Source organism: Vidua macroura, chromosome Z (genome assembly GCF_024509145.1).
Source record: "Vidua macroura isolate BioBank_ID:100142 chromosome Z, ASM2450914v1, whole genome shotgun sequence".
NCBI lineage: Eukaryota > Metazoa > Chordata > Aves > Passeriformes > Viduidae > Vidua > Vidua macroura.
The window spans coordinates 40,602,173-40,616,796 of record NC_071611.1 but is presented as its reverse complement, the minus strand read 5'-3'; the positions used below and the strand labels follow the sequence as shown (position 1 = coordinate 40,616,796).

At 42.2% G+C, this 14,624-nt stretch overlaps 1 protein-coding gene across 1 annotated transcript in view; it reads right to left on the bottom strand.

Annotated features, from left to right (window-relative positions):
- PDZD2 (PDZ domain containing 2) overlaps positions 1–14,624 on the bottom strand; it is a 202,264-nt gene that overhangs the window by 27,377 nt on the left and 160,263 nt on the right. The window contains exons 8-15 of the mRNA XM_054003663.1: positions 11,752–11,863; positions 9,640–9,788; positions 8,877–8,996; positions 6,255–6,369; positions 4,588–4,661; positions 4,212–4,431; positions 3,040–3,157; positions 449–581 (exon numbers count right to left, since the gene is read on the bottom strand). Of these exons, the coding sequence (XP_053859638.1) occupies positions 449–581; positions 3,040–3,157; positions 4,212–4,431; positions 4,588–4,661; positions 6,255–6,369; positions 8,877–8,996; positions 9,640–9,788; positions 11,752–11,863 (1,041 nt within the window). The remainder of the gene's footprint in view (positions 1–448; positions 582–3,039; positions 3,158–4,211; positions 4,432–4,587; positions 4,662–6,254; positions 6,370–8,876; positions 8,997–9,639; positions 9,789–11,751; positions 11,864–14,624) is intronic.

Below are 14,624 nucleotides of genomic sequence, written 5' to 3'. Positions count from 1 at the left end.
ATTCCTCAAGGAAAACTTTGATCTTTGGATAGGTTTTACTTTATTATAGTTGATCAATTCAAACTGTTGATACATATATTCCTGACCCTAAATTATATTCTACTCGAAGACAAAGTAACTGCAAAATAACTTTTAGGAGGAAAAGGTCTTGTGCTGTATTTGCATTGCTACTTCATCCAAGTACCAAGAAAGATGGGAACACTTCATTCAAGCAGTTCCAGGAAAATGCAATTGATCAGTGGGTGACTAAGTGAAAAGCATCAGGGATAGTCCAGCATTGCTATGACTTACAAACCTGGGAAGCATCATTACAATCCTGACATCTAGCACAATACATGCCATAGCGAGAAAAAGCCATTTTCTTCATTTTCTGCTTTTCCAACAGCAAGACTCAAATTGCAGTGCCTGATGAAAACAATCCAGACACACTCACTCATTTTCTCCTCACCTTTGGGTTAGGATGACGACTAATGATTAGGCTGACTGGGCCCGGTCCACACTCACTGAGGATTGCGTAGGCTTCGCTTAATGCTGCGTGACGCAGGCTCACAGAATCCGCCTCTAGAATCTGGTCACCCCGGCTGCACAGAGACACAGAGTCACCGAATCACAACCACCTTCCATGCAAAAACAATTGTGCTTTCAACTGATGGCCAAAATTTTTCAAAGATATAAGTATTCTGGAAAATATGTGACTTTCAAAGAAGGTGCTGCTACCAGTGATGTGAATGGTTTAAGTCCTCTTGAGTTCACAAAGGAGGCTCAGAGATCCCTTCTGCACTTACTGTCAGTGTAAAGATCTCTATTAAATTAACCAAGAAAACCATCTGCATCCAGGCCAGGATGAAAGCAAGCTTCAGTTCCAGTTCTGCATTCAGATATTTATTGAGCACAGAAAAGGAAAAATGGGATTCAGATGGGCTGTTCCTTCACACCATACTGAATTACTTAGCAGAAACACTGATAACAAATTAATTATTTAGATATGACTACGAAATTACTCCAGAAAAGGATTGAGACTGGTAAGCCTGTATTTGTTAAAAATTATCATATAGAACCCATTAAAAAGGAAAAAGAAAAAAAAAAAACAAACAAAACTCTCCTGAAAGGAAAATACACTGTGTGATTTAGAAGTGCGTGTAGTGATACAACAAGGGAGTATGACTCAAACTGAAAGAGGGCAGGATTAGATCAGGCGTTAGGAAGAAATTCTTTACTGTCAGGGTGGTGAGGCACTGGAACAGGTTGCCCAGAGAAGCTCTGGAAGTGTTTGAGATCAGGATGGATGGAGCTTTGAGTAACCTGACCTAGTGGAAGATTCCCTGCCCATGGCAGGGGATTTGAAACAAGATGATTTTTAACGTCTCTTCCAACCCAAACCATTCCATGATTCTATGATTCTTTAGTTCTGTTTTCTCAGTTTTGTAACTCTTGCTTATGGTGCTCATATATCTGGAACTATTCAAGAGAAAATATCATCAACTAGGGATATCATTAAAGCATTCTCCATAATTCCTGAAACATTTGCTTTGAATAGACACTCTCAAAGAATCTACTACTGCTGGCTTATGTTGGGCTACTTGTGCAATGACACTGTGGTGTGTAACATTATCGGTACACACACCAAAGGCAAAATAACAACTGCAATTCAGTCACCTGCACTTCTAGTACAGGCTTAGGAAAGTAAAGGGTGACTTAACAGTTGTGCAATCATCCCACTGCTCTGCCTATCCTTTAGACTTGCACAAATGGAGTCATTTACACAGCAACATGACTGAGAGAGGGAGCTCAGATACAGAAGAGCTGGATTCAAACCTCCCCTGGCATTGCAAAGCCAACATTTGATTAACAATGTTTTCCAAAAATCAAAACCACCCTGTAAGTCTTGGCCTATAAAGCCATAAATCGCTGATGGGACAACAGAAGCAACATCTCAAAGAAGCAAGCTAAAAATCTGGGAAGCGTGCCTGGATATAATCAATCACGTAAACCTAATAAACAATGCAGCTGTTAAATACAGACATAACCAGCACTGCAATGTTTTCCAGAGGGGCCTGCAAGAAAGCTAGTTACCCTTAAATGCTGTCTCCTGTAGACATTTCTATATTATAGGAACTTTCAAGGGTTTTGGCAGCAATGCCACCATAAAATTATCTTCTTCCCTTATTCCAAAAAAATCAAATTTCTATCACAGTTTTCCTGGTGAGCCAGGAAACAGAAGGCACTCTCTAGCCATGTGAATGCAAGGCATTTGCTCAGCTTCTCTGCACCAGTGCTCACACCACACACTCAAAGTGGATCACACAGTCCTAGCTCCTCTTCAGTACAGTCTCCCCTCTGGAGCCATGCTCCCAGCACCCACCAGCATTTATGGAGGAATGCAGAAAGTAGCAAGGTTTCCTTCAATGGTTTTCAAAAATGAAGCCTCCACAAGAGGAAAAGCAAGTAAGTTTCTGTCACTTAATCCAATGTAAGGGAACACAAGGGAACCCTGGGAATGATTGCTTCCCAAAGACATCCCAACTCCATAACAGAGTGCTGCTGGTCAGCCTGCAGCAATCCTGCCAGACTGAGAATAAGGCCAGAAATAACTGCTGCAGTCACAGGCAAAGACAGCTGCAGGAAGATCTACCCCAGCTCTTTTTAGGAGAGTTTCAGGTAACTGAGCCTTTAGCAGAGCTCTGCAAATTTCCTCCCAGTCTGGGGTCTCTGGCTACAGCTCTCACAAAAAAGCATGAGGCTGCACCTCTTGCTGCTCCCCTTTTTCAAAGGGTGCTATTAGGCTCAGCTTTCTGTACAGAGAATTTTTTTAAAAACCAACCAAATAACCCAGACCTTAATGATCATGTTGTTTCCAGAACAAAGAATAATGTTTCCTGGGTATTTAATACTACTTTGGAATGTCTTTACTTAAATGTTTTCTTTTTGGTGAACTCTTAAGTATAAATTTCCTCCCTGCTACATCAACCGATTGGTGAAAACAAAATCTCAGTTGATCTTATCATAAAACCAATACAGCATGTTTCTGCTTTAACCAACCTTAATCTGCCATCCATTTTAGCCACTGATCCCGGGGCCAGGCTGTGAATGTATATCCCGGGTGAACTGTTCTCCAGCGTGAGACAACAGGCACCAATGCCGAGCCCAACCCCTGGCTCTGTGAAAAACAAGAAGTACAAAGAAACGTGGCAGATTGTAATCGCACAGGACACACAAGTGTTTGTGCTTCCACATCCCATCTGAGTTCAGGACTCGTGTCATTGTTTCAGGGCTGGCCTTAGGTGCAGTCAGTCAGGAAGCTAAGACCAACAAGTGGAAATCAGGATTGAAAATAGCTGATCCTGACTGCTTTCTGAGATTGATATATCTCAGAAAATACTCTGTGCACCGTGGGAACCTCCTGGAAATGTCGCACAAGGTCTGATCTGGTCCAAGGCACAAAAGGAGTAGAGGCAGCAATCCAATCAAGATGTCACTTAAAATTACTGCAGAAAACATGAGCACAGAAGATGTTGCCAATTGTATTGTTCTCTTTTGTTAAATATCTGTATGGCATTCCTCAGCAAAGAAGCACAAAGGAAGGTGAGGCATTATCTCTGGTTCAATGGTCACCTCTGTCCACTTTCACCTCTGCTTTCCTTCAGGTAACAACATCCCTGTTGTAGGGATCACTGGACATCTTACATTCTCTCTCAAAATTTTGAATCCAACCTTTAAAATCATTATATTACAGGTCTTTAAAATAGGCATATTTGTCTATCACACATAACATATGCTTTAAGTTTATAACGAGCAATTATTAATAATGAGAGCAACCTCATGAAGGAGTTCAAACAGGTTATCAGGGAACTTTTCAACACTGTGCAGCTTTGCCTTCCCCAGAGATGCCCTTTAAGAGAAGGGCACAGCCTCTTGGGCTGCCACGAGGTTGATTTACATTTTGCCTGGTATATTACAGCCTCCTTCTTTCAGCAGCAGCATGGACACTGACCACTACCCATAGGAGGCTGCTGATTCTGGAAAAGCAAAATGCAGAAAGGGGAACTCTTCAGAAGTTTTTGCATTAGAGGGTACCTTTCCCCCTCATCCTGTGGTTCCATGTCAAATGGGCATACTTGGGTGCACCAGGTACAAGAGTCTCTACCCTATTCCCAAAAGCTCCCCTAAGAAGTAGAGATTTGTTCTCCCAGACCGTTTCGATAGACCCTCACCTTTATTGAGTGTCACATCCATGACGATCCTGTCCTTGGGGCCAGGTCCTTTGCGGCTGGAGGAGGAGCCCTCGGGCTCCTCGAGGCCGGGGACAGGCACGCTGCCACCGGCGCTGGGGGAGCTGGAGCGGCTCAGCAGGGTGGGGGTCACGCAGGGCGTGAGGCTGGGGCTGCGCAGCCGTGTGCGCACCGTCAGCGTCACCACGCCCTTCTTGAGTTGCTGCAGAGACAGCACAGAACCACTGTGAGGTGACAAACATTTGTCACTAAATATGCACAAAGTAACTCATGGCAGTGTAAGAGTATCAAGCTGAGGGTAGGAGATGGCAATGAGTGAAGAGGAGCGTGAATCTCTTCAGTGCTAGATCCATGTTACCTTAAACCTCTGGATGGCCTCCTGATGGGTCAGTCCTTGCAGAGACTCTCCATTCACTTCCAGGATTTCATCCCCTGGTAAATAGATACAAAAAAGTCTCTACAAGTTACTAGTGATGGATTACCAAAGTAAAAACTGTTCTTCAGGAAAGATCCTTAACTTGGCATTCCCATTCCCATGAACAAGCTGAAAATACTATGGATTTTAAATGAAGTCTGAAAATTACTATGACATGAAGTCCAAAGGTACTATAAAACCTTTCTTTTGTAAGCATTAACAGGAGAAATGAGGAACAAAGTGAAACACTACAGCACATCACTTCAAAGCCTGTTTAGAGAAAAAGAACCTTGTATCCACGTACAGAAGGCAAATGTGTTCCCTTACTAAATGCCATACTTCTCTGCGGACAGAGAAGCATGGAGTAGCCCACACGCTGTGACAACAAATGTCTTTTTCACTTCAAGGAACATGTCCTTTCAGATTTCTACCACCTTCCAGGCTCTGGGTCTTACTACTTACACCCAGCTTAGCTATCTACCTTCATTTTATTAATAAGAGGGTCAGCATGATCCAGATCCTGCAATTTGACTTGCATCTGTGCAAAATTACATGGGGCAATATTGTTAGCTAAGTCTACCCCTTTCCTAGCTTCAGTAAAGGAAAAAAGAGAATTTTCAAGCTATGAATAGCCTGCAAATGATTGCTGGGCTTATGGGACAGCTGCTACTTATTGGCTTCCCATGGCAAGCGCACAACCTATGATGCAGGGATGCAAGCTTCCCTCTGGCAGCAAGTGTGAGAGTTGGCACCAAAAGTAGCCTCAAATACAACAACTGTGATAAGACAGAAAGAGGGGAATGATAATATGAGGAGAGAAGTAACACAGGAGCAGCTCGAGAGAAGTAACACAGAAGCAGCTTTCCATGGAAGCGAAGTAAAACAACCCCTGTAGAAGGGTTGTAAACCACCACTCTAAACTCATGGTCACTTTGTATTTTCAACACTAAGAGTCTGTCTGTCAGAATGCTGTGTCACAGCACTCAGACCATGGTGCAGCACACACAGAGCATGCTGTGCAATCAGCTCAGACACCAAGATTTGAAAAGCAGTAATAGAATCTGGCTATATCTCTAACCAGGGTGGTATTACTGCCAATCCCATCCTTTTTTTTTTTTTTTTTTTTTTTTTTTTGTGTGTGTGTGTGTGTGTGGTTATGATTCTTGTCCTGTCAAAATCATACGAGGAGGCTTAGAGAGTACAAGGGCTCAAAAGAGCCTCTCCCAGACACATCCCTATATGTAACACCTTCTCAGTCCAGCATCTTTAAACCAGATGTTGTTTGTTATCTATATTTTCCTGCTGTCTCTGACCCTCTCCAACAGAAGAATTGCAGCTTGCTGTTTGGACAAATAAAGTTCATGAAAGAGGAAGAAGAAAACAAAGCGGCCACCACTATTCTGTAGTTCCCCCTTCTCAATATGAAATACAGTCAGGTTAATTGCTACCAGTGATCTTCCAGAGGATGAACAAACAGGGCATTTTACATTTTCCATAGTCTTTTGCTGCTAGCCAGGTGCCTAAACATAGCTGTACTTGAATTTTCCTCCTGGACTGAAATAATATCCCACTGTGGTCATTTATGTGAAGTTGGATTCTCTCTACCATACCTTCTTTAAGCCTTCCATCAGCAGCCGCTGCTCCATTTGGGAATATAGTCTTCACAAAAATCCCCATGCGTCCACGAGCAGAATCCTGACCTCCCACAATGCTGAATCCAAGGCCCTACAGAAAGACGAGATTTGAAGAGATTTTCTCTTTTCCTACAGAAAAGAGAGGAGAAGACACACAGCTGGCACCTTACTCTTACTTATCATCTGTGTGAGAAAGACTGCCAGTAACGTACAAGACAAGGGAAAGATGAAAACCTAAAATCTTCTGATGAATTGTTTGGCCAACCTACTCTCTCATTTCATTTCCTCATTTACTTTCACTCCATTATCAACACACTCATCAGCCCAAAATATAGCAGCAGGCATCCTAAGCTGATATAGTAAAAACTCTGAGAATATTTTGTGTTTTTTCAAAACATGGGGTCAATAGATTTCCCATTTTAAAAACAGTAACATATTCAGTCTGAATTAACAGTCAATTCCTACCCCTGAGATCTATATCCAGGATTAACTATAGGTTTCTCTTATGTCACAGATCCTACATTTCCTCAGAAAGAAGAAAAGCTTCAAAACATGACATACGGTCAGTGCTGCAATGTCAGGAATGTAGCTCAAAGGAGAATGGCATGTGGGGGCTACCACTCACATGTACATTTTTAATTATTCTGGAGACATATATCATGTTGTATTTAAATAAATCTAAATCAATAGATTCCCCAGGGCTCCATCCATTAGCTCTTACCCCTGCACTACCCCAGCAGGCTATGGGACCGTCTCGCAAAGCTGACCTGAGAACTGATGAACACAGCAGAATGAACCTCTCCCTCTTCTGAGTTATTTCCCAGACAACCACCTCCTTGGTCCACAACCCTTTCCCATATTTCCCCTCTTGTCACTGCTGTTCATGCATTTTACAGAATAAAGGGAAAGTCACCAACCAGGTGGACAAAGGATGTGGCAAACTGTTGTGCTTTAGTGATCTGAAGCTGTGGACATTATTATTCCCTTGGGCAGTGCTCTCCAGCTGAGGGATGCTGCCAGGGCAAGCACTGAATTTACAGTCTAACACAACAATCAGATCTCTTGTTTCACTATGTGAATACAGAGCAGGCCACCACAGTTATATGCTTTTAATAACTTGGTAAGACATTACTGATTCCTGGACAGGAAGCAACTTATCTCCCTTATGCAGAACAAAATAACTCTGGTAACTGTTCAACCCTGTGCAATTATCAACTGCAAATCAACCTACAGAAGGCAGGAGGCTCCTGGCACTCCCATGCCTGGACACAGGAGGTCTCCCCACTGCTCCATGGGAGGGTTGGGAGAAATATGCCTGCGAAGTACAGCAGTTCCTACACTAGCCCACTTTCCCAGACAAGCGCTGCCACTCCACAGCAGGAAATCACCCCTTGCAGATCTGGATGCAAACCTAAAGGCAAACCCTTGGCTCCCTGCCACCAACACTGCAACTCTAAGGAGAAATGTTTCAAGTCCCAGATCTGCACAGGGATAATAGAACTGAGCAGTATTGCACAAAGTGTACAAGATGCAATCCCTAACAGAGGACATCGCCCAAGAGGTGGGTGGAAGGCACACAAAATGGCAGCTGCTTCAGGTGGTTCATGATCACTAGGGTCTGCATTCTCCCAGCTGCTTCCTAAAACCTTGGAGCTAAATGCAGAAAGGCAGGAGAGGCTGGTTTATCCCAGGGGGAGAAATAATCTAATTTCATGAGAAAAATGGAGTAATAAAATAAGTACATGAGAAATGAAGAAATAATTTGCTCATCATAAAAGACTCTCCGTAGCTCCTAAACCAAGGAAAGTTAAAGCAACTGTGAGCCAGTCTACCCACAGGAGTAACCATTTCTAACTCTTTTTCTAACACAAAGCACAACAATGAATTTGTTTTGCATTTGAGCTTGAAAGTCAAAACAAATCTTCTTAGTCCAAAACAAATCCATCTGATGACTTTAAAGACTATTTCACAAAAGGACATGCATATTTTTAGCATATTTAAATGACAGCTCCAATACTAGCGTGGATTTGATTAGGGAAAACAATGTATACCTAGGTTAATGTTTATCTATTTTTTTCTTAGCATTCAGCCAGCTGGTATCTAGCAAGTGTGTAACCACATTATTGGGGGAGAAGACAACTCTTTGACCCATTCAGTGCTCTCAGAGAAGCAATCAGCCAATAACCTGTCTTCAGGTTTAATGTTTAGTTTGCAGTGATTATTTTTTTTTTTAATGCATCTAGATTCCACAGAGGGAAAATATGCTTGTCCATAAATATACATGCAAATAGGTACTGTTCTGTAGCTGTACTTATGCTTTGCATAAACATACATATTTAGAGATCCATTATAAATATTTGATATCTCAGTAATGGCAAGATGCACCAAACCAAAATGAAAGCCACCCCGTGTCAAGTGAATGACATGAATATCACATCCCCTGTATTTTGCAGGTGAAACTTTGGCATTTATGTTTGGAAATGGGATTTGTTTATCATTAGCACTATTACCAGCTACCTTAAGAGCAGCTGGAAGTACAGGAGATACCTCTTAAATGCCAGCTCTTGCTACATGTGAGAAATATGCAGAAATCCCCACCTTGCCTTGCCCTTTCATCAGGACGATGTTGGAAATGATGGATGGCTGCGTCAGTCTCCATGGAGATTCCACTTGGGCAGCACTGAAGGAACGGGTGGATTTCTTCACAATATGGTAGTCCTAACATCAACAAACAAGGATAATTGCTCTGATTGTTTGGCACAGATACTGCAGATGTCATACCAGGAAAATTGCATGTGTTGGGGAAGAGGGATGCAGTATCTTAGAGATATATTCAGAGAAATGTTCAAGGGATGACACCCCAGCTCACAACAATCAAAGTGAATCTTGCCACAGTAATTTTCCTACATTTTGCACAGTAGAATAATTTTGCAATTTATCAGTCACAATTTAAATTAAAAGGATTAAAGATAACCTCATGATATACTCAAGTCCTTATTTGCTTAAAAGAAAAAAATGAGAAAGGAAAGGAGAAGGGAAAGGCCTACATTTTAAAATAATTAAAATAAAGATCATTAGGATTTTTTTTTTAAGTCCTCAGATGTCTAGAACTGCAACTCCTAAGATGAACACCCTTAGAACCTTGTGGCCACAAGCAAGCAGTACTCTCTTTCACAAAACTCGAAGAAGTTCTGCACAGGTGGCCAGTATATCCCAATTTGGTTTTCAGGCCTGGTTTCATTCCCATGAAGTATCTATGTGATCCTGTTTCATGACCCTCACCCACTTCTATGAGCTTCAGGCAGATGCTATAAACCGAGCACCATGAGGTTCTCACAGCCAGCTCTGCCGTCCTGCTCACCTGTCTGGCTCCTGCTGACTCCAGCTGTTGGGGCAGAGAGTGCTTTCTTCCACCCCGGGAATATTTCACCGCTATTTCATAATTTGATTCACCATTTTCCACCGTCAGCTCATCATCTTCTCCCACAGACTCCAGGCGGGATCCGGCACCTAAGAAAAACCACAGAAACACATCCTGCAACATCTGAGAGCTGCTTTCACCTCTCTTACCAGCATGCAATAACCACCTACAGCAAATCCCAAATTAAAGTGCCTTAAAACAATACTGCGCAGTTCCCAGCCAGGCAGTTGGAAACCAGTTTTGATCACACTCAACCAAGAACTTTTCCTGCTGTCATAGGTTTTATGCAATCTTTCATTGATATTGAACTCATGGTATTAAGGAAAAGCAGAAGATAATTGAGTTGGTAGCTCAAGGACAGGAAAGAAATTCATCTGTTCACACCCAATGGCACTTGCCAGTGCACTAAGCTCTCAAGCTTCATATATTTAAAATTAAAAGACCTGACACTGCAGCAGTATTCATTTCTGGAGGTGTCATGTCACTCTGAAGGAATTTTTTCTGGAATGGAAAAAGTAAGAATGTGCCAAAAAAATGCTGTTTTCTTTCCTTTTGGCAACAATTTTAGTTGTCTTAAAGAGAGAAGTGCAGAGTTCATGTAAGAAACAGAATTATTTGTCTTGAAGGACATCCTGTAATTAACCACAGAGTATCCTACTCCTCTCACCAGGGCTCCTCTAATTCTGATTTTCTCCAAGGTCCCTGCAGAATCCTCAGTCACGGCAGTTCCCGCACATTTATCCTTGTCATTTCCACACCACATAGGGAAGGGCCATTATCCCCTATTTTACAGATTAAAACCCAAGGCACATGTCGAATTTGCACAAGCTGGATTTCATGATGAGGATTTCAGATTACTTTAAATTACCAGGTTTATGTTGGAGCTGCCACAGAAAGAAACAGCTCTGATTTCCTTTCATCCTCACTGTATGTACCCCAGGAACAGGGAGTCATGGGCTGAGGTAGATGCACTGAAAATTTGCCCAGGACAGCCCCAAACACATTTTCTGCCACTTCCTCCCTGCCTGGAGGCTGTGTGAGCATTGCTGCCAGTGCCAGGGAGGGATGGAGCACAGACCTGGGGCAGCTGCTTTTTTTCACTCAGCATGAAAGCAGTTCTGCTGACGCATCCATAGGCAGAATTTGTACCCACTGCCCAAAGCACAATTTAAACCTGCTCCACGCTTTGGGATCTGAAATTGGGATCTCTGCTTTTCAACTCCCCTTCCCCTGACACCCAGGCTGCTGCTGCTGCACTCAGACAGGAAAGCAATCTTGGCAGGACTGGCATCCTGGCATTCTTTCATTCCCTGGCACCTACAACTAATCCTTTCCCATCAGTTCTCCCTCTCTTCAGGAGAACAGTTGTAATTCTGTGTTTTCTGCCCATCTCCAAATGAATCTTCATTTTTCATGCTGCAGTCCAGGCTTGCAGATGCTCCAGGCTCACCCACAGCCCAAGGGCATCAGCACTCAAAGCAACAGGGTCTGGATCCCCAGTGACCACCAACTCACAGCCTCAGGGACTACAGGCAGAGGAGCTTCCTGGAGCATCCTAGAAATACCTTAGTAATTGGAAATTAGGGTGAACACAGGAGGGAGGGAACCTCAGAAAGCATTAGGGTTGAGAACCTGATCAAGCTCTGCACACAGGTTACTGTTAAGACTTGGGGACAAAGCAACAGAAAATCTGGAGATTAGTCACCATAACTGGCATTTTGATCAGAGCACACTGAAATATACAGACAACACAAATAGTAAAAAAAAAAAAAAAAACCAAAAAAAAACCCCAAAAAAAAAAACCCCCAAAAAACCAAAAACAAAACAAAAAAACAACAACCCAAACAAGACACTTCTAAAATTTGCATAATATTTCTGTTCCTACAATAGCTCAGCTCAGGAGGCTGAATACAACTATCCTACAGATGGGATTTTCCTTCCAAAATAAACTAATATGATTTCAAAGAAATCCTATCTCACTTTTAGAGAGTTAAAATAAATACACTACAATAAAAAATTTGCAATTACTATTTTCTATCAGTCCAGCTTTACCTTGAGATCGACTTCTGTATTTCAGTATGCCACTTGCCAGATTTGAACTCTGATTGTTTCCTTTGGACACTTCTGCACAAGCTGGATCTTGAGACTTCTCAGTTTCCATCACCTAAAAGAAATGAAAAAAAAAAAAAAAAGTTCTTGTAAACCAGAGATGTTGATGACATTTTTCTCATTGTCATTATGGGACAGAAAATTCCATTGCATGTCATCTTTGTTTCCAAAACATGTTATTGTATTAAGTATTTTCTGTAAATAATTTTTAGTAATGCCTTTGGCCATTATGGTCGTGCATCCTCTGCAAGACACCACACTAATGCCTCCAGAATTCATTCAGCTCACTCCATGGCACCTCACTCAGTTGCTTCTGCATGTATTTGAACAAAATTCTAGCTTTTATTCCCAGTTGTGCTGCTCTGCAGGCTTCCAGAGACATCACATCTTTATAGAGAAAACTACTTTTATAAAGCATTATTTTACTGTTAGTGTCTGCTGAGCACCAATGCAAAGCTTGATGATGAAAAGCTTATTTAACAGAAAGTTATGACAGCTAAGCACTTTAAAAGCCTGGAAATGAGCAATTAAAGTTTACAGGTGGAATTACAACCCCACAACCCTGAGTAAATGCCCCAGGACAGGAGGAGTCTGTTTACCGACTGTGTTTGCCCAGACGCCAAGTAACAAGGTAAGCAGCATAGCCACATGTCCTCTGCCTCCTGCTCTCCTATGCTCAGGCACAAGCAGAGCTGCCCATGGGCAGGCTCTGCCCAGCCCCTGCATTTTGGAAGGTTCTGGTGAACTGCTGGAAGTCAGTTTTCAAAAACCCCACCCAAGTAGCCAAACGCTTTCCTGTAAAAATAATTTCTGCTTCTGCTATTCAATCTTAAAAACATCAGTATTTCCCACAACCTGCCTCCCATCCCCCAATCCCTCTTATACCCAAGCCAACAAAGCCAAAGTTTATCTTTTGTGCAAAGTCTAGACTTTGTGATTTTAGTTTGAACAGTAGAAACTTCAGGAAAACATAAAACTGGCAGAAACAGGAAGCTGGAATGGAAACTGCTTTTTATTCCTTCCCCTTCAACACGAACAGCTACACTTAATTTACACATAGTTTGTATATCCTAGCTAGTAGCTCTTGATTTTTCAAGGCATTGCAGCAACTACTTTAGAGTCCACTTCCACCATCAAATGCTTTGCAGCTCACAGCTCCGTGTAAACTTAGAACCATCCAACTCATTCATCAGTCTGAAAAAGCCCAGCACCTGTGATTTGGTCATCTTGATAAGGGCCTTCCAGAAAATACGTAAGACATTAGATTCAAAACCCCACCTAAGAAACCTAAACCATCAGCAATAAGGCCACAGCCAAAGTATCCCAAGCTCTCCTTCCAAGAGACTTCTGGGGTACCCAGAAAACAGCAAAAGCACATGGAAATGAGGACAGGACCTCATGGATCCCACAAAGATACACTGAAATTTACCATACAAGTGGGAACACGCTTTATGCAGTGAGGGTGACTCCTCTCAGGGAAGGGGTAGAAATCATTTTCACAGACACAAAAATCGCATGGTGGTCTTACAGGTGTACAAATCAACTGGTGCACAGGGCCAGTGCTAACTCGTATGGTGGGGAAATATATGAAGCACAGAGATGAAGAAAAACAAGACGAATGTCTCCCTAAAGCAGCCAGTTTTGCTGGCATGCTGTTTAACTATCCAAACAGAGGGGGATGGGTCCAATCTGACTTTTCTGGAGCTGAGCACAACACAGATAAAGTCTGGAGCAGTAGAGCTGTTTGGTTTTTGCAGTCTGCATGGATATGGGCAGCTATACCTGGTAAGACCACACAGCTTCAAGCCCAAAGCTAGACCACTTCCTCCAGCTCAGAGGAGAAAAAATGACTTAGTTTGTAGTATTGTACAAAGAGATGCTGAAATCATCTCTGCCGGGGTCAAATTCGACCCTGAGCCCAGGCTCAAGGGTGACCTATTCAGTACATCTTATGACTCTACTACATGGGGTTTGAGTTTGATTTGTTGCTGATATGTTGAGGTTTTTGCTGATTTTTATTTTGACTGTGCCACGGGAGAAAAGTACCAGTGCATTCTGCAACCACGTAAATTTTCATCCAGTGGGGTGGGAAAAGAAAACAGGACACAATTGCCACTTGTATTAAAACTGTGCACCCCAAGCTACATTCCCCTCATGGCAATCCTGGAGCCTGTGAGCCTACAGATAGCAAACCTCCAAAATCCATGTATGATCCACAGAAGGTCACATGTGTGCAAACACTAATGCTAGGGAAAGACTCAAGACATTCTCAACAGCTTCCTGAAATTACAGTTTATCCAACTAGGCTTCAGACTACAATTAGGAAGTAAAAACATGTAAATTATCTGTGCTATTAAAAACATTTAAATTATCTGTATTTTTTTTTATTTTAGCAGAAGTATTTTTCTGACACTAATTATAAAGACATAGGGGAAGGCACTAACTTTTGCAATGAAGTTGATATTCCTTAAGTTGTTGAGCTAGCCTAATAAACCACCAGGAGTTTTATCTTATTCAGAAAACACTTAGAAATCTGATCTACAGAGCTTGCAAGAACTCTCCAAAGGCGTGTGTCTGTAATCTTTGGCTCTCTCATAACCTAGACAAGAAGAAAAACCCAGCTCCACCTTATTCTTCTGGCAGTGAACATACTGCTTTACTGTCTCGAGGTGGCTGCCCAGATTTAATCATGCCATTTTAATTTTCCTCACTTTCAAGGAAATGAAGCTTATTATTTCAGTCCTGTAGGTCTCTTATTAAACTAAACCAATAAATCCCTCCCAATGCTGTCCCAGCGTTAAGGACAAGGGGAGCTT